Here is an 18,570-nt window from a genome sequence, read left to right as displayed (position 1 = left end):
CCTTGCATAAGGACCCCAGGAGAACCCTAAAGGCACCCCCTCCCAGCCTTGGATTCCCGCTCCTCACACGGGGGGCACCCACTTTCCCTCTTGCTGCACCCCGCCCCGGGGTGGGCTGCACAGTCCGTGCGCCCCCGTGGCTGTGCCCGTGGACACCGAGGTCACAGGGAGGGCAGGTGGGGCCAGCGGCTGGCACGCTGCCCAGAGCTGGGCTCACTCCCTGGGCAGCTGGGGATGACGGATGGCCCTGCGGTGCCTGCCCAGGGCGAGCAGCACTGGCAGCTCGCTGCGTTCCTGGCCCAGGGTCAGACGCCCGGCCGGCTCCTCCTGCCCCTCCTGTGTCCTCCCAGCCCACCTCACCGTGACTCGCATGGGGTGCGGTCAGGCGGGCGGGGGGCCCCGGGCGGGGGGCCCCTCCCCCGTGATGGTGCACGGGGTCACCCCAGGGCTGTCCATCCCGGCCGGCAGGCTCTCCGGCCCAGAGCAGGTGCAGCGAGGACAACAGGAGCGTTCTGGGTGGAGCGGAGGGCCCGGGGCAGGGGCCGTAGCGACCACAGCCGGGGAGATGGGCACGGGGTGGGGGTGCCCCCAGAGACTGCCTGGAGGGCTGCCCATCATTCCCGTCTCTGCTGCAGAAGCCAGGGCAGGGCGGGGTGGGGAGGGGCATGGGGGCAAAGATCCCGCCCACGTTCCCCACCCAGGAGGCACCCAGGACCAGCTTGGCCTTCCATCCCTTCTGGGGAGGAAGCAGGGCGGAGCCGAGTTGCCCCCTAGGCAGCGCTGCCTCAGCCAATAGGCTCTGTTCTAAGAGCTCGGAGGGTCTCAGAGACTCAGGCTGACCCCTCAGCTGAACCTGGAGGAATCTCAGGCTCAGAGAGGGAAGGCGGCGCCTGCAAAGTCACACGGCACACCAGGGGCCCCGCAGGGACCCCTGTAAGGGGCATGAGGAAGACGCTGGTAATGACCCAGAAGCCAAGCCCTCCATCCACAGACATCGATTTTTCCAGGCCCAGAGAGGTTAGGTGACTTGTTCAAGGGTGCACAGCTGCCCCACTGAAGAGCTGATGGCAGACCTGTCTGCTTCTGCCCCCATCCTCAGACCTCCCTGTGCAAGACAGGCGTCAGGGCGGCCCTGGGAAGGACTCGGGGATACCCCCGGAAGCCCACCCCTGGAGGAGAGCCTGAGAAGTGTGGCCGTCGGGAGGTGCACCCAGCGTGGGCGTCGGGGGTGAGGCAGGGGAGGGGCGGCCGTCGAGGGCCGGGCATCATGCAGGCCCCCTGGGGGCGGCTGTGGCCCCCTCTGCTGCAGGGCCCCGGGCAAAGCCGTGGGGCACCCCTCAGAGCCAGCCCCCTCCTGCAGGCGAGGGGGCGTGTCGTCAGGCGCTGGGGAACCTCTGTGTCCTGGACCGTCCCCTCCTGACACTGGGGTCTCGTGGTCCTCACATCACAGATGGAGAAACAGGCTCAGAGAGTCCTGGCCTGCTCAGAGCCCAGAGGCCCACAGCAGGAGGCCCTCCTTCCTTCTCCCCAGCTGGGCGCCCTCATTGAGCTCCTGTGCGGCCGTGCATCACCACCATCATTGCCTCGAAGACCTCATGTGAGCCCCGAGGGAAGCGTGTTTCTGACTCACCGGAATGCCCCCGATGTCCCCGTGCTCTGGGCACAGTGAGAGGGTCAGTCACATCTGGGTCAGTATCTGGACTGTCTGTCCTACTGCGTGTTCCAGTTACCCGTGCTGTGTAGCAAACCATGTAACAACACTTACCGTCACTTGAGACTCTGGGGGTGAAGAATCTGGGCTGGGCTCAGCTGGGTGGTTCTTCTGCTCTACGTGATGCTGCCCAGGGTCCACCTGGGGCACTCAGCCCGGGAGGGGCTGGTCTGGTGGGTCCCAGACAGAGTCACTCACGCCTGGCACTGTGACAGGGATGGCCGGACGGCTGGGCTCAGCTGGGATTGTCCACTGGGGTTCCCCCCTGTGGCCTCTCCAGAGGAGCTGGACTTCACATGTGACAGCCCAGGGCCCCCCGAGCCGGTGTCCTGGAGGCAGTAGTTTGCCAATGTCTTTGGGCTGGACCAGAAGCCAGCAGCACGGCGCCATCGCCTGTTCTCTCTCTGTTGATTGTGGCAAAACACTCAAAATGCAGTGGGGCTTCCCAGGTGGCCCTAGTGGTGAAGAACCCGCCTGCCAGTACAGGAGACACAAGGGACGCGGATTCTGTTCCCTGTTCGGGAAGATCCCTTGGAGGAGGTCATGGCAACCCACCCCAGTGTTCTCGCCTAGAGAATCCCTTGGACAGAGGAGCCTGGTGAGCTACAGTCCATGGGATCGCAAGAGTCAGACACGTCTGAAGTGACTTAGCACTCACACACATAGAACACCGTAGTTATTACACAATTTTAACCATTTGTAAACGTCAATTCAGCAACACTGAAGGTACTTACAACGTTGTGTAACCATCACCACCCGTACTTGAAACATTTTCATCGCTTGGAACAACAATTCCATCCCCGTTAAATACTGACTCCCCCTCATCCTCCCCCAGGCCCTGGTTCTCAGCCTCTACTGTCTGTCTCTATGAATTTGACTCCAGCGGGGGACCCCTCTAAATGGAATCACACAGTCTTTGTCCTCTTGTTACTGGCTAACTTCACCGAGCATATTGTCTTCCAGGTTCATACATCTTGTAGCAGGTGTCAGTATCTCCTTCCTCTTTTAAAGTCGAATCGTATCCCATTGTGTGGATGGACCACATTTTATTATCCATTCATCCACGGATGGTCACTGGAGGTTGTTCCACGTTTTGGCTTCAGTGAATAATGGTGCTGTGATCGTAGGTGTACAAGTATCTGAGTCCCCAGGCTGTTTTGTTTTTTTGGGGGAGGGTGCCGTGCCATGCGGCCCGCAAGATTTAGTTCCTCAGCTGGGGATTGAAGGTGCGCCCTCAGCAGTGAAAGAACAGTGTGGGAACCATAGGGATACCAGGGACCCCTGCATGCTCTTTTTAAAAAATGTTAATGAATTGATTTCACGTTGGCTGTGCTGCGTCTTACCGCTGCAGGGCTTTCTCTGGTTGTGACCGGCAGGGGCTGCTCTCTGGCTGCGGTGTCCAGGCCCCCCACTGCCGTGGCTTCTTTTCTGCAGAGCACGGGTCCAGGGCACACAGGCTTCAGCACCTGTGGCTTTCGGGCTTAGCTGCCCCGAGGCACGTGGAATCTTCCTGGGCCAGGGATTGAACCTGTGTCCTGTGCAGGGCAGGTGGATTCTTATCCACTGACCACCAGGGAAGTCCCCCCATATACCCTCGATAAGCACCACGGAACCCGCAGAGTCTGGGAGGGCGTGCGGGCTCCGTGTCGGCAGGAGGGCAAGGCTCGCAGGGTCCTTGGTGCCCCCGGCCGTGCTCGCAGAGAGGGGCCCCCTGGGTGCTTTGGGTCACGTGGTGTCAGGAGGCAGCAGCAGGGACGGTCAGAGTGGAGGAAAGGGAGCGGGGGGCCCGGGGCCTGGGGTCTGGGAGGGCGGGTGGGAGGCAGAGGTGGCCTGAGAGGTGAGGGCTACGGCTGAGGCCTCTGGGGAGGGTGGGCCCGTGGTCACAGGTCACAGAGGGTCTGGGTGTGAGGCTGGGCTCCGCCCCCCAGGAGCTTTGTGACCTGAGTCTCAAACGTCCTCCTGAGAAGATGGGGGTTGGGGGGGAAAGCACTGCCACCCTCGAAGGACGTGGGGAGAGTTCAGTGGGGCCTCTTGCCCGGCTCCCAGCCGCCCAGGTGACGAGAGGGCTGTAGACGCAGGTCCCAGGGTTGTGCCCCCCAGGGTCAGAGTCAGGAGCGCTGGGGGTGGGGGCTTCCCAGAGCACCAGGCGGAGCCGGGCTGCTGGCTCCCTGCGGTGTAGCAGCGCCTGCCCGCCTGACCGGCGCCCCCAGGGCCGCCCTCTGGAGGCTGCGGCGCTGGGTGGCTGCCTTCCTGGGCCCCTACCCTCGGAAGGCTGGGCCAGCTTCCTTACTGGGACGGGGCCGCTGGGGCGAGCCTTTCAGGGGCTTCTCAGGGCAAACTCGGGAACGTGGACCTTCACCCCTGCAGCATTCCAGCGGTCAGATGTGTCCCGGGCCTGGCCCAGACCCAGGGGAGGGCAACAGCCTGCCTCTGGGGGCGAGGAGACCCCACAGCTGCGGGGGGCCGGCCCGGGGCCCTTGACTGCGGGGTACAGGGGCCCGAGGCAGCAGCACCAGGAGCGTCCAGCAGGCACCCAGCGTGTGCTTGTCACAGACGTGTGTGCGATGAATAGGCCGACTGGGCGGGCCCTGCCGGCCGGCAGTGGGCGCCGGGGAGGGTGTGAGGCTGAGGGGGGCACCTTGCCAGGGTCGCGCCCGCCAACGCCTCCCCTCGCCCTCCCCGCGGGCCTCCCCCCTCCCCACCTCCCCCCCAGCCAGCCTCTCCTTGCACATCAGCCAAATTCCAATTCCCCCAAGGCTGCCTCATCAAATATTCCTTCTTTCTCATCACCATAATTTTTCATTTGTAGGTTAAGCTGCACCTGGGTTCTCAGAAACCCACTCGCTGCCCTGCAACGTGCCAACTTCTCAGACGTCTCCTCCTCCTCCTCCTCCGCGTCTTTCCTTCTGGAGGAGGAGCCGGGCCGTGGAGGGCGGGGGGCCCCGGGGCGATCTGTAGGACTTTGCCTGGAAACGGTGGACCTTGGGCCCTGCTGTCAGCTGGGAAGGAGCCCTTCCTGATCCGTCTGCCCATCCTTCCCAGGCACCGTGGACTAGACGGGTTAGTCAGGCTTGACCGTTTTTCCAGCACCTTCCACGCGCCGGGCACTCTTTACTGGACCCGCTGAGATTATCTTGTGAACACTGAACGCCACATGCCCTGGCGGTCCCCCTCTCGTCCCCGCAGAGCCGAGGCTCGGGAAGGCTGCGGCCAGCCCAGCTCACCTGGACGGTAGCGAGCAGAGCTGGGGTTGGAGCCCAGGCCTCTGGGGTCTCAGTTTGGTCAGGAGGAGGCACGTGGTTAGGACACCAGGGCAGGGGCCGGCACAGGCGCGGCGGGAGGCGGGGGGCGCGGGGCGGGGTGGCTGGACATGCTGTGGAGGGCCAGAGCACAGGCCGGGGCTGGGCCGTCCTGGGCAGCCTGTCCGAGCCCCGAGCCCCGAGCCCCGGTCTGGCGGTGGGGGCGGCTCTGCTCGCTGGCACTGTCTCGGGGGAATCTCTGTCGGCCCTCTGCTGGGGGGCGAAGGCAGAGCCCCGCCCGCAGCTCCTCATCCAGGATGCCCGCCCCCGAGCAGGCCCGAGTCCTGGGGGGTGGACGCAGAGACACGGACGTGCCTCTGTCCCTCGACAGGAAGCAGCTCCCGCTTCCCGCACACCCTGAGGGGCTGGGTGGTGTGTTTTTAGCCCATTACACGGATTATTATTCCATTAGTGAAGTCACACAGTGGGGACTGCAGGACTCATCTCCAAAAGGCCTTGAGAGCATTGATCACTAAAAATTAATTAAAGCATTCTAATCTTTAAGTGCCTCTAGGCTGCAATATTCCCTTCCTGTGTCAGCTGAGAGAAACACAGCCCTGGTTACGGGAAGCTCCTGGCGGCCGGGTGGGGGGTGGGAACCGTGCAAAGGCAGCCGGGCAGAAACCAGACGCTGAGATGGGGGAGCAGGGGGCGGCCGTCCCCCTGCCGCCTGTGCGGGGGTGGGGCCGCCTCCTGGGCTGAGGTCCCCGGCCCTCCTGGGAGGAGGCCACTTGCCGACCTTGAGGGCGTCCCTCTGCTTCCAGTGAGTCCCCGGGGGGATGTGAGGAGGAGCAGGCATGACTCTCAATGATCCCCCACCCCAAGCCCCGCGTTCTCATCGGTTTCTCAGTCTCCGAGACCCTTTCCCACCCTGACTCCCCAGATCCGAGAGAAGCTTCCAGCACTCTGTGGCCTTGCCAGGCTGACTCTCGGGTGTAAACGTCACACCAGCCAGAAGGTTGAACTAATAACGAAGGTTCTCCAGGTTCATTATGTTCCCGGCTTTCTCTCCCCGCGGGAGCCCTGGACGTCAGATGAGACGGTTTGGGAAGCAGAGCGACCTGGCCGAGGGCTGTCCTCGGGGTGGGCCGCGGCGGGTTCAGCGGGCATCAGATGCAAAGGGCAGGTGTGCTGGGGGGACCCGGGCGCCTTCGGCCTGGGCACCGTGTGCCCAGTGTGTGGATGTGTGTGCGCACGGCGTGTGTGGCCTCCACAGCCCCGACTTCAGAAAGCCAGGGCTGTCCAGGCTCCCAGGGCCTCGGGGGTGCCCAGGGACGGGCATGCCTGGCCGCATGTCCAGGACGCGAGGGTAAATCCAGCTTCCTCGTTAACTTACCGGGGGTGGTCATGCCTGGTCTTGGGACTGCTGGGAGGACGTCGATGAGGCGGGGGTTTGCCGGCCCCCGGGTCGCAGGGCACGGTCCTGGTTAACGCTGACTTAGCAGAGTGTGGGCGTCAGGGCCCCCTCAGCCAGGCCTCCGGCTGGTCCAGCAGCTGGGCTAGTGGCAGGGCTGGAGCGGACGTCTGGTGAGCAGGAGGCCAGGGCTGAGGGTCTCCCGCGGGAGGCAGGGCGGGCGGTGCTGGCTCAGGGCTGCAGAGGGGGCTCTGAGGAGGGCAGCGCCGCTCTGGCGGTCACTGGGGGCCGCTTGTGTCTGGCTAGTGGGCGAGCGGGTAGGAATCCGGGGAGTCGCGATCGGGAAGGAGGCTGGGGACGATGCTGGAAAGGCCACGAGACCAGAGCCCAGTCAGGAGCTGGGGACCAGGGCCTCGGGTAACGTGCCTCAGTGCTGCGTTGGAGGGAGTCATACAGCCTCCAGTCCTGGCCTGGCCTCCAGGAGCTGGGCGGCCTCGGGCCAGCCAGTCTCTGAAGGCGGTGTCCTTGCAGGTGCGCTCTGAACTCTGCACTGCTCCGGGGTCAGCAGTTCCGGGGGTCGAGCCCCAGCCTGGCCGCCTGGCCCAGCGGGAGCACAGTGCGTCCGGGTCCTTCGTGTCTCTGTTTTTTAGAGAGAGCTTGAAAGTGAAAGAGTTAGCTGCTCAGCTGTGTCCGACTCTTTAGACTATAGCCTGCCAGGCTCCTCTGTTCTTGGGATTCTCCAGGCAAGAATAATGGAGTAGGCAGCCTTTCCCTCCTCCAGGGGATCTTCCCGGCCCAGGGATCAAACCCAGGTCTCCTGCTTTGCAGGCAGATTCTTTACCATCTGAGCCACCAGGGAAGTCCAAAACGAGAGTTTATTTTTATTTATTTATTTGGCTGCACTGAGTCTTGATTATGTGCGGCATGCAAACCCTTTAGTTGCGGAACGTGGGATCTAGTCCCCCGCTGAGGGGTTGAACCCGAGCCGCCTGCATTGGAAGCGTGGCGCCTTAGCCACTGGATCACCAGGGGAGTCTTGGGATAGTTAGTGTCTGACCATTGACCCGCTTAAGGAGTGAGGCTTCTTCCAGGGCGAGGGAGTGTGGGTGGGCAGGGCTGTCTTCAAGGAGCTTGCCTCTTCGCTGCAGGAACGGACACTCAACAAGCAGCCCCAGTCTCAGGCGCTCAGGGCTGTGATGGGGAGAGAGGCCCCCCAGACTGGGGGCGGGGTTCTCAGGCAAAGTTCTGTGAGGGGCTCTCCCAGCGTCTCACAGTGAAGGTGGGCAGAGCCCTGGGGGGAGGGGCCAGCACTCATGTAGGCCTGGGAGCGGGTGCACTCAGAGCGGGAGCCGATGGTGCCGGTGAGCGTGATGCTGCTGAACCCGAGCGTGAGGATGCTGGCGGCGATGGTGACCAGCGTAGCAGGGACAGGAAGCGGCCTGATGACGGAGGCGGAGATGGAGGCCCCTGGTGATGCTCCCGGTGGAGCCGGTGATGCTGACGGTGACGTTCATGGCGACGATGACTCAACCGTCGCAGAGCCTCCTCCACCCCGGCCAGGGGTCCGGCTCAGCTGACAGGACTGGAACAGGAGTGCTGGCTCGTCGGGAACCGGCTGACTTTTCTTAGGTCTGAGCTTTGCTCTCTGAGCCCCCTGCCTTTCCCGCGGCCCCATGCGGACTGCAGGCCCTGGGATCCTCCCGTCTGCCTCCACACAGGGCTTTGGTCTGTGCCGTGTCCCATCCAGGGGAAGGACCATCCAGGCTTTGGTGCCCCTTGGCCGCATCCCAGGTCCTCCGCAGACGGCCTCTCCCAGTCTGGATGGCTGGGGGAGCTGAGGTTCCATCTTGGAAGGGCTGGCCACCTCTCGCTGAGTAGCCCTTATTGTGAGGTGACAGCTGGCAGCTGCCGGCCCACTGTCTCCAAGGCTGGAGGCTGTCTTATCAGGCAGGACTGACCCCCCTCCCCCCAGCTCCCCCCAACCCTCCTCCTGGACCAGCCGCATCTTCCTTAAGAGCAAGTGATTGTGATTTGAAACTAAGCTCACTTCGGAGGTTCTAGAAATCCAGAGAACCTCCCTCCAGGCGGTCCCTGCAGGGACGGCAGGCAGCCACGGCGCGGTTTTGTTAGAAGTGAACCAATCTGTGAGCATCTGCCCCTAGCTGGCCCCCAGCCCGAGCGGACACCGATCGCAGAGACTGAGGAGCGGGCTGACAGCACGGGACAAAGCCTCCTTCTCGGGGCTGCGGCCCGCGCTCCTCCTGCTGCCTGGCCTTCTCCAGGCCCTCCAGACGTGTCCCTGTCCTGCCCTGGCCCCCTCCCTCACATCCTGCCGGGCACTCAGCGGGTACCAGCGGGTCTCCAACCTCTCCAGCTTCTGAGCCCAGATGCTTAGCGGGGGCCCAGCCCCCTCCCCACCCCTGAGTTCCAGCCGCGCGAGCTCCCCTCAGTCCTGCTCACACTCCAAACAATCTTATCTCCACAGTCCCCGGACATCTGCTGTCTCTGGGGTTGAGCCCCGAGCCTCGAGGTTCCCGGAGGGGCAGAGGGAGGATGCCCCCCAACCCCGAACAGGCGGGGAGGCGTCGTCCCAGGGCGTGGAGCCAGCTCTCGGCAAGGGGGGAGGTTGGGAGGACCAGGCCTGTGAGCGAGAGCATTCTCTTGGTTCTCTGGATGCCCAGCAGGCATTTCTAGGGCCAGGGCGGGCAGTGATGTCCTTGGGTCCTGCCGGGGTGTGGGGGCGAGAGGACCCGTGTGGGGGACACTAAGGGGGTTGCTGGTCCTGGTGATGGCAGAGAGGCAGGGAGCTGGGGAGGGGGCCGGGGGTAGCCAGGGCCTGCGGTGTCCGAGGGGCTTAGGTGGCATCCGTCTGGGCGTGGGCTGCCGCTCTGGCGCCACGTGGGGAGACCGAGGCCCTTCTGCTGTGTCCTGCCCGCTTCCCAGGACACAGACGGGGAGCAGCCAGCAAGAGGGGCCACACAGGGTCCTGGCCCCCCGAGCCCTGCATGTGCGTCCCCAGAGGCGGGGTGGAGGGGCCGCAGCCTGCAGGGTGTCGTGACCGGGGCGAACGGCCTTGAGAGAGGACGGTGAAGAGCCGCCCGCGTGACCGCGGCAGCAGCCGCGTGGACGCCGGCCCTCCCCGAGGACGTGCCCGCGCAACCCGCGACACTCACGAGCTTGGCAAGCGGCTCCCAGCTTTTAATTTGTGGGGAAGCGACCTTTTATATTTCAGATCACATGAAGTTAATTTGCACTCCAAGTTCAAGAGAGCTTCTGAGAAGGTACAAATGTGATTTCTTAACAGCTGTTCCTGTAGGACTCAACATGACAGAGATGATGAGAAGTGAGGATTCATCTTTAGAGACAGAAAGAGACACTCCCTCCCCAGGCCGGCCCCGGAGGGCGGCCACCAGGAGTGAGAAGCCCGTGGGAGTGTGGGAGCCGACTGCTGACCTCGCGTCATGCCCCGACCCGCAGCTGTCCTGCTGCTGCTTGAACCACCGGCGATGGGGAGCTCGCTGTCCCTAGGGCCGCCGCGTCTGACGCCGCCCAGCTTGGCTGTGGGAAGGTCTTGCAAGTGTTAGGTCAAACCTGCTTCTGCTGATGGTGCTCTGCCCTCTGAAGATGCACAGATAACCTCCCTTCCTCCTCCTCCTGCCCTTCTGGTGTCTGAAGGTGGTCAGCTCATCCTGCCCTTCTGCTGACCACCTCCGATTCCTTAACGGCGTGTCCTCAGCTGGCATCCGGGTCTGCCCACCTTGTCCCTGAGGATGTTCCGATCCACCCAAGTCCCTACAATCAGGCGCTCAGAACCAAACAGAACATGCTTTTTTCTGATCAACCGGCCAAAGTCCCTGTCACCTTCCTGCCTCGGGACACCACACCTCCAGCCGGACGGCTGAGGGTCACACTGGGCATGACCTTCAAGGCGCTGCTGGCCCGCCCGGTCAGCATCCAGGGAGAAGCTGCGCGGGGCAATTCCACGCCAGTCACCGTGGGCGGTCAGGCAGGGAGGCAGCCGCAGGGGCGGCGGGTCTAGTCTGAGGGCCGAGCTGACGCTGATGAGGGCTGTGGCTTTAGGGTGAACCTGGCCATCACGCTGTCATCCCTGCTGTCCCCCGAGGCCCACCTGGGCCCTGATGACTGGCCCCGGGCTGGTCACCTGACTTAAGCCAGACCAATCGGACTGGGAGTCGGGATAGTGGGTCAGTCCCTGCAGCTAGCCATGGGGAAGCTCTGTTCCCACGGGGTCTGGGGCATCTGATGTCTGTCTGCAGAGATGGGCTGGGGGGTGGGGGGCCACGTGGACAGAGGAGTAAAAGGGGACACAGATGCAGAGAGGTGGGCGCACGTGTCACCTGCCTCCCCCATCCACGTAGACCCAGAAGGTCCCAAGGGAAGGGCTGGTGCTGGGTATCCAGCCCCAGGACTCAGCTCCAGTTCTGACCTGAGCCCCTCCTGGAGGCAGGATTCTCCGACGTCCTCTGCCTCGTGGGAAGGCACCAGCCTCTCAGGCCCACCCTCTTTGCTGCCGGGCGGTGGGGGGGGGCGGGGGCGGGCCAGCAGGCCGTTGCCCGAGGTCCCTGGTGGCTGCGTGGTTTTGCTCCTTTTGTGATTTGCTCCTGCCACCCTTGGGGACAGTTCCTGGCTTCTGGGTCTGTACCTGCCCAGGTGTGGAGCCCGCTGCCAGTCAGGGCCGGGTGAGGCCTGGAATCGGGGAGAGTGTCCAGGCTGAGCAGATGCTTCTCTGCTTGGCCGAGAGTGGTTGAGACCAGCCTGGGCTCAGTCTTGCCTGGGCCCTGCTTGAGCCGGAGCCTCTGGTCTCCCGCTGCAGAACGGGGGACGGTTATGTCCCCCACCTCCTCCCAGGCCAGCTGTGACGGCTCTAGGTAGGACGCTGGCATGGAGCCTGTCCTGGGGAAGGCTGCCTGCAAGGTGGCGCCTTGGGGTGCGGGGCGCAGGGGTGCTGGCTGAGGGCCTCCGGATGGGCCTCCCCACTCCCAGCCGCTGCCTGCCCGCCCCCACCCCCCAGCCTCGTCCTCAGCGTGTGTTAGAGTGGAATTGTGTCCCCTCCAAACTCATGGAGTCCGGAGTCCTAGCAGCTCAGGCTGCAACTGTAGTGGAGATGGGTCTTTAAAGGGTGAACTGAGGTAAAATGCGGTCACGTGTGTGGCTCCTAATCCAGTCTGACAGGTGTCCTAATAAGAAGGAGATTAGGACACAGAGGCACAGAGGGACGACCACGTGGGGCCTGGGAGAAGACGGCCATCTGCACACCCAGCAGAGAGGCCTGGGGAGGCGCGCGCCCAGCCCACGCCCAGCTCTGCGGCTCCCAGAGCTGACGGGAAATAGGCGTCTGCCGCTTCCCCCGCCTGGGCGGACGTCTGTCTGCAGCTGCGCTGGCCCCTGAGGCCGTCAGAGGCCTGTCCAGGTGGAAGGAGGGGTCACAGCTGACCCCACCCCTTGATGCGGGAAGGTTCTGGAAGAGCAGGTGGCCCTGGAATGTCATTGGTGGGGAAGTCCATGTGCTCCAGTGACGCTCGAGGGCAGTCCAGGATGGGGTTCAGGCAGGAAGCGCCGGAGGGGCAGGCCGCGAGGGGGCCGACCACATAGACGCGGCAAGGCAGCGGCGTGGAGCAGGGCGTGGGGGGGCGAACAGTGATGGTTAAGGAGTGGCCCAGCCAGGGCCCAGCGTGCAGCCCCTGGGAGCACAGCCCTGCGGCCTGGGAGGCAGGAGGTGCCCCAAGACAGCCGGGAGACCCAGGACGGCCCAGCATCCCGGCCCCACCCCCGGCCCTTCTGTCCCCCACCCACCCCCCTAGGTCTGCGGGCATCACGGTTTGTGGGCCGCGCTGGGCCGCGTCTCAGTGGGTTTTATTCCTCTCATTATTCTGTTTAACAGGCTGTTACAGCCTCTCAGACAGCGTGGGGAGGTGTCGTCATGGGAGAGGCTGGAAGACAGTGACTTCGGCCAAGGCAGGGCTCCAAGGAGGTCCGGGGTGGGCGGGGTCTCCTCCAGGGCCCACCCGAGCGCAGGTGGGCTTGACCAGCCTGAGCCAAGCCTGGCCTCAGGACTGCAAAACCAAGACTTCTCCCCTCATTTCTCTGTTCCCTCTTCTCCCCGGCCCCTTTGGGTCACCTCATTTCATTCATTCGTTCACTCACTCATCCATGAAAAGTCCCGCTGGTGCCAGCAGACACAGAAATGAATGGGTCTCCAGCCACCCCTAGACACAGCACAGCTCCTACCCTGAAGGCCCACTCTTGTTTCCTATCTTTCATCCTCAGAATCGCTTCCTTTTCAGGGAGTCCAGCTGTTCCGATGGTTAAACACAAAATTAGCCTGTGACCCTGCAATTCCACTCCTTGGTATTCGCCCACGAGAAAGGGAAGCATGTTCCCAGGAAAATCGGCACAAAATGTTCACAGAGCATATTAACAACAGCCAAAAGGTGAAAAGAACCCCAGTGTCCATCAGCTGATGAACAGATGATGAGATGTGGTCTATTCACACGGGGGAATATTATTATTCATGAGGGGGAATATTATTCAGCAAAAAAAAAAAAAAGGACAGGCTTCTCATATGTGCTTCTGCCTGGGTGAATCTGAAAACAGGATGCTCAGTGAAAAACACTTGTCACACCAAAGCCCCAGAGTGTGTGATTCCATTTACGTGAAACCTGGTCAGCAGGGCTGGGAAAAGGGGACTGGGGGCTGAGGGGTGCAGTGTTGTTTTCTGGGGTGAAGACAATGTTCTAAAATTGACCTTTCGTGGTGGGTGCAGACTTCTGTGCAGGTACTGAAACCTCCAGCTCATGCCTCCGAGCGGGTGATCTGCCTGTGAGTCTTGTCTCAGCAACGCTGTGGAGCATCACCGTGCGTCTCTTCACAGGGGTGTCCAGGGGGCTCACGGTTTTCTGTGAAATAGTTAAAATAGTGCCTGACATATGCTAAATGCTCAATAAATGTGAGCTATTTAAAAATCATACACCCCTTTTAAGGTCTTGAAGTTGCGTGTCCCCCCAAAAGCCTGCTCGGCCTGGATAGGCCTGCGCCAGCCCCCCACGTCCATGACACTCACCCCTTGATCTTTTTTTTCTCTTTTGATTGATTTATTTTTGACGGCGCTGGGTCTTCGGGGCTGTGTACGGGTTTTCTCTGGCTGCGGGGCGTGGGTTTGTCACTGCAGTGGCTGGCTTCTGGTTGCGGACCGCGGGCTCCAGGGCGAGTGGGCTTCAGGAGTCACGGCGCACGGGCTTAGCTGCTCCGCGGCTTGTGGAATCTCCCCAGACCAGGGCTTGAACTCGTGTCCCTGTGCTGGCAGGTGGGTCCTTATCCAGTGTATGCCACTAGGGGGGGGTCCCCTTGTATTTCTTTTAACATCCAGGCCTCACAGCCAGCTCCTCGGTCTGTGGTTTCAGCATCACCTTGCAGGGGCCCGGCGTGGCCTCCTCCCACCCTCCCCAGCGCCCCACAGCACCCACACTCTCGGGCCACGTGGCCTGTGTGGGGTTGGCCCCTCCCTGCTCTCACCCACTCACTGGCCTCAGACCCCAGTGCCCCTGATCTTCTCACGTGGATGCGGCCAGCAGCCGGCCCCAAACGCACGCACACGCTTTGGGCTCTCTCCAGGTCATGCCTGGTCCCCGAGAGGTCGTTTGGGCAGACAGGTGCCCGCGACACTGGCGCTGTGTCCCGCTTCTGGGACCCCGGCTGGAGGCAGCCTCCAGGAAGCTCGTGGATTTCTGACCCAGAGGACAGGCTGGCAAATCCATGGGGGTGAACATTTGCAGATATCATTAAACTGACAGAATGGCTAATAATTTAGATGATATTAAAACCATCCAACTTTGTCTGAGTAAATTAGAAGAATAAAATGAGATTTATTAAGGGCAAAGCCAGAGCACTCCAGCAAGAGAAAGAGTCAGAAATAGAAAAGGCAGGGTTTGGAGCAGTGTTACATGAAGGACCAGGGGGTGGTGTCTGATGAGAAATGACAAGTTAATCACAGTAATGAGCCCCTGACCCTCCCCCGTCTCCCCGGGGGCCCAGAGCTGCCGGGCTTTGGCTGAGTCCCCCGCCCAGCTCTGAGGGCAGAGGGGGCAGCATCTGGGCCTAGTCTGGCAGCTACCCTGGGCCCAGCCCTGGAGCTGGAGCCTCTCCCAGAACTCCTGTTCCCAGGAGAGGCCAGAGACCCAGCCAGATGAGCAGCCCCTTGGGGCGTTGCATTTATTGAGCACCTACTGTGTGCCAGGCAGGGCTGAAAGACTCTAGAAATACAGTGTTGAGCGCTCAGTTGTGCTGGGCGCCTTCCAGACAGGGTTCAGTACGTGCTGCAACAATCCTCTAAGTCAGGTGTGGTCCCTCCTACTTTATGGGTGAAGAGCCAGGCTCAGGATCAGCAACTTGCCCAAGGTCACACAGCCAGCAGGGGGCAGAGCCTGGATTCTGGATGCCACGGTCCTCCCAGCTGTCTCACAAGCGTGTGGAACACCTGCTGCACACGATTGGAGGGTGTGGGGTGGGCCCGGCTCCCTCCCCCAGGTGGTGTGGCCCAGGGGCAGAGAAGCGTGGGCCAAAGAGAGACCCTGGCCAGACGGCCATGTGGGGGTCCCCCATGGCGGGGAGGTTTTGGGGGGCTCTCTCATGGGAGAGGGCAGGGCTGGGGAGAAGTCTTGAGAAGCTCCACCTTCTGCTGGGCAGGTCTGTGATGGCCTGGGGCCCAGAGCCAAGGGGAGGGAGGGCGTCTACATAGAGAAGGTGGTCGACCAGCTCTCCCGCGTGCCATGTTCCTGCTCAGATGGGGCATGCCTGCCCACTCACCCCCCGTCTCAGGATGAGGGCCTCTGGGAGGACAGGGGAGCCTGCTGTGAGTGGGCAGCAGGCCAGCTGAACCGCCTGAGTTCTGAGCAAGCTCACCGGGCAGCTCAGGGGGCCCCAGGCTGAGTCTCCCCAGCGTGGTGGTGGCCCACCCTGGGTCCCAGGGCACAGCCCTGTTCTGCAGGCCTGGTCCCAGCACGCAGACGTGGCTCCGGGCTTCCTCACGGACACTGCGTGCCGGGCTGTCCTGATTGATTGATTGGTCATCCAGAGCCAGCTGGGCACGTGCGGCCAGCCTGGACACCCCAAGGTGAGGGACGGGGAGCCTAGACCCTTCACACACCCCTGGGCCTTCCACAGGCCTGGCCCTGCAATGAGTGTGGCCCACCGCCAGCTGGGGGAGAGGCTGGGCCCGCAGCGACGTTATGCCCGTGTGCGTTTGTGGAAAGGGAGGCTCAGACCAGGGTAGGGAGCTGTGTGTGTGTGCCGAGGACGCCAGGGGAAGTGGCGGCCCCGTGGGTGGGGCCCGGCGGTGCGCTGGTTGGTTTTCTCTGCACACTTCACAAGGCCCCGTCAGACTGGCTGAGGCTGGCCCGGAGAGCGGAGAGGCAGTGCTGCTGCTGAGGGAGAGCAGAGACCCCCCAGCACCCCAGGATTCGCCCAGCCTCCCAGGGTGGGCATCTGTGTGGGAACAGGCCTGGGCTTCCCCTGGGAGCCACAGGGAACAGCCGTCTGGGGCCCGGCTGTCAGAGGCCAAGGAGCCGGGGTGGGGTCTGCCGGCCGAGGCTCCGGGAGGGGCGGGGTGGGGACGGGCCGTGGCGCAGAGCTGCCCGAGGCGCTCTAATGATGCCTCGTGTCAGAGCCGGGCCTCGGCGCTCAGCGTCCTTGGCAGCCCCACGCCAATTAAGGGTGAGCTGAGTGTATCGTTAGTTCTCAAGTCGTCAGGATTCCAATTAGGGGCGTCTTAGATCCGCTCGGGCGGTTCTGCCACTCGTGCGGGCTGGAGAAGCTGGGCTGGGTGAGGGGGTGCTCCTGCACGCTGACAAGCTGCAACGGGGCTTTGCCCGGCAGGCGGCTGGCTTAGGTTAAATCGGCACAGAGAGGCCTGAGTGCCAGGGCCTTGGTTTCCTGACCGGTCAGTGTGAGTGTCCTTCTCATGGAGGCGGGGAGTGGGCCAGACAGATTGGATGTCCACTGGGAGACAGTTCAAATGTCACATTCCCAGCAGACCTTGCCCTGAGGCCATCTGGTCTACCCCTTCACTGACAACAGGAGAAACGGCTGCTAGAGGTGGACCTGATCCAGACTCCGAGGCGGCTGCACCCCCCTCCATCATCCCAGCCGAGTCGCCATGCGTTGGGCCCCTCTTATGATGACGAGACCACTCCTGCTCCCATCAGGGCCTATCTCCTGTGTCCACCGAGGTTCTTCTTGTTTCTTTGCTGCACCGCCTTCACTGCGGCATGTTGGATCGAGTTCCCTGACCAGGAACTGAACCCCAGCCTCCTGCGCTGGAAGCACCAAGTCTTAGCCACTGGACCACCAGGGAAGTCCCTCCACTGGGGTTCTTCATTTGGAAGGAGGGGATTTCAGCTCGAATGGCCAGAGCAGCCTTGTGAAGGCCACGTACCCATCTGGAGGAAGAGCTTCCCAGGCAGAAGAAATCGCGAGTGCAAAGGCCCCGGGGTGGATCAGAAACACAGCCCGTGTGCCCACTGGACCACGAGGAGCCCCCTGGCCAAGGGGGAAGGGACGTGAGAGGCTGTGGGTGAGGGGGGCTGAGCGGCTGGGGGGGCGGGGTTGGACGAGATCTGTGCTGTTGGTGGGAGGGATGTGAGGAGCTTCTGTGAGGAGCTAAGCCGGGGGGTGTGATCTGTGCTCTGAAGGATGGAGCTGCCTCCTTGCTGGGGAGCGAAAGTGGGGAACACCTGGGGATTCTGGGTGTGGCGTCTGGCTGGAGGTGGGGGGATGGGGCTCTTGAACTTGCTCCTGGCCTCAGCAGGGGTAGTGCTGGGAAGTGGATATGATCAAAAGTTTTGGCCTGAGCCCCTCCAGAGAATGAGGTGTCTGTTTGGACATGTCCCGTTTGAGCAGGTGGCTTCCCTGGAGGCTCAGAGGCTAAAGCGTCTGCTTGCAACGCGGGACACCCGGGTTCCATCCCTGGGTCGGGAAGCTCCCCTGGAGAAGGGAATGGCAACCCACTCCAGTACTCTTGCCTGGAAAGTCCCAGGGACAGAGGAGCCTGGTGGGCTACAGTCCACGGGGTCGCAAAGAGTAGGACACGACTGAGCGCCTTCACTTCACTTCACTTAGGGCAAGGGCTGGGAGAGGCTGGGCTGGAGCTGAGGGGCAGCGGAGCCCCGCCCGCGAGCAGGAGATCCAGCCCGGGGGGCGGGGGCAGTGGTGGGCCCTGAGTTTGGACCCAGGCTCTGTTCCCCCTGTGCCCTGAATGGGCCTCATGGGGGCCCCATGTTCTCCTGGAGCCTCAGTTTTCTCACCTGTGAAATGGGCACACTCTGCAGGCCACCTCGGCCTGCCCACTGGATGTCCCCCTCTCGTTGGGTGTGGCTCCCTCGCTGGTCAGCTCCTCCCGCCTGTGGGTGGCTTCCGCAGGGCAGGTGCCAGAGACCCTTCTTTGCTGGGCATGTGGGTGCTGCCCCAGTTCCCCCTCCTCCTGCTGTTTCTGTCTCCCCAGTTCAGACGAGCCTGGTGGAAGGGCTTCAGAGCCCACGCTGATATCCGACCTCCGGGGTCACTCCCCTGGGACCACCTCTTGTTTGACTTGCTCTGGTTGAGGACGTGTCTCAGGGCCTGTGACCTGTGACTCCTCTCCCGGGTCCCACCCTCACCAGACCTTGGGTGGCTTGAGGTTGCTGCTACTCTGCTGCTTCCAGGGTCAGGAGGGTCTCGATTAAGTAGGGGTGTTGCTGGCCCTGGGGAGGCCAGGTAGTGAGCATGATGGAAAACCAGGTCGGGTATAGATGGTCCTGGAGGGGGGACGGGGGCCTGGTCCGAGGTGAGAAGCCCTCTCCTCACTATGGGGCTGGAGCAGAGATGGAGTGCCACTGACCTGGGAGTGGAGGTCAGGCCGCTCTCAGAACGATTAGGAACATTCTCCGCTGGCCGAGAGGCACGGGCGCCTCTGAACCAGCACCCGGGCTGAGCAGCCATGACGTTCCGATACACGCCCTTTTCTCGGACCTTTCTTCACTCGGCTCGGTCCCACCGTGTCTCCGTGTATTTACTACGCGTGCTTACATCCGTGCAGCCCACAGGGTCAGTGTTTGAACCTGATATAAATAGTACCCGGAGTCCCTGACACTCAGCATCGGTCTTCCGCTCTGTCTGACCCTCCCGAGGCTCGTCTGAGTCAGTCCACGGCTGGT

The 18,570-nt window shown here is 62.7% G+C and overlaps 1 protein-coding gene across 1 annotated transcript; it reads right to left on the bottom strand.

The window, feature by feature from the left end:
* Nucleotides 1-381: 381 nt before the first annotated feature.
* On the bottom strand, nt 382-18,355 carry LOC122702049 (proline-rich protein 36-like). Its single transcript, XM_043915559.1, has 19 exons — nt 18,255-18,355; nt 17,683-17,778; nt 15,284-15,480; nt 13,940-14,109; nt 11,820-12,087; nt 11,028-11,306; nt 10,226-10,438; nt 9,818-9,922; nt 7,637-7,861; nt 6,533-6,727; nt 6,347-6,443; nt 5,021-5,294; nt 4,163-4,299; nt 3,974-4,072; nt 3,747-3,879; nt 3,055-3,139; nt 1,631-1,656; nt 1,168-1,354; nt 382-629 (listed from the first exon to the last, which is right to left on the bottom strand). Exons 1-19 carry the CDS (start codon nt 18,353-18,355, stop codon nt 382-384), a joined length of 3,135 nt encoding a protein of 1,044 aa, XP_043771494.1.
* Between the last annotated feature and the right edge of the window lie 215 nt (nt 18,356-18,570).

The sequence above is a fragment of the Cervus elaphus genome, chromosome 10, assembly GCF_910594005.1.
Source record: "Cervus elaphus chromosome 10, mCerEla1.1, whole genome shotgun sequence".
Classification (NCBI taxonomy): Eukaryota; Metazoa; Chordata; class Mammalia; order Artiodactyla; family Cervidae; genus Cervus; species Cervus elaphus.
Note: the sequence above shows the minus strand (reverse complement) of the source record. Positions and strands in the feature narration are given on the sequence as shown.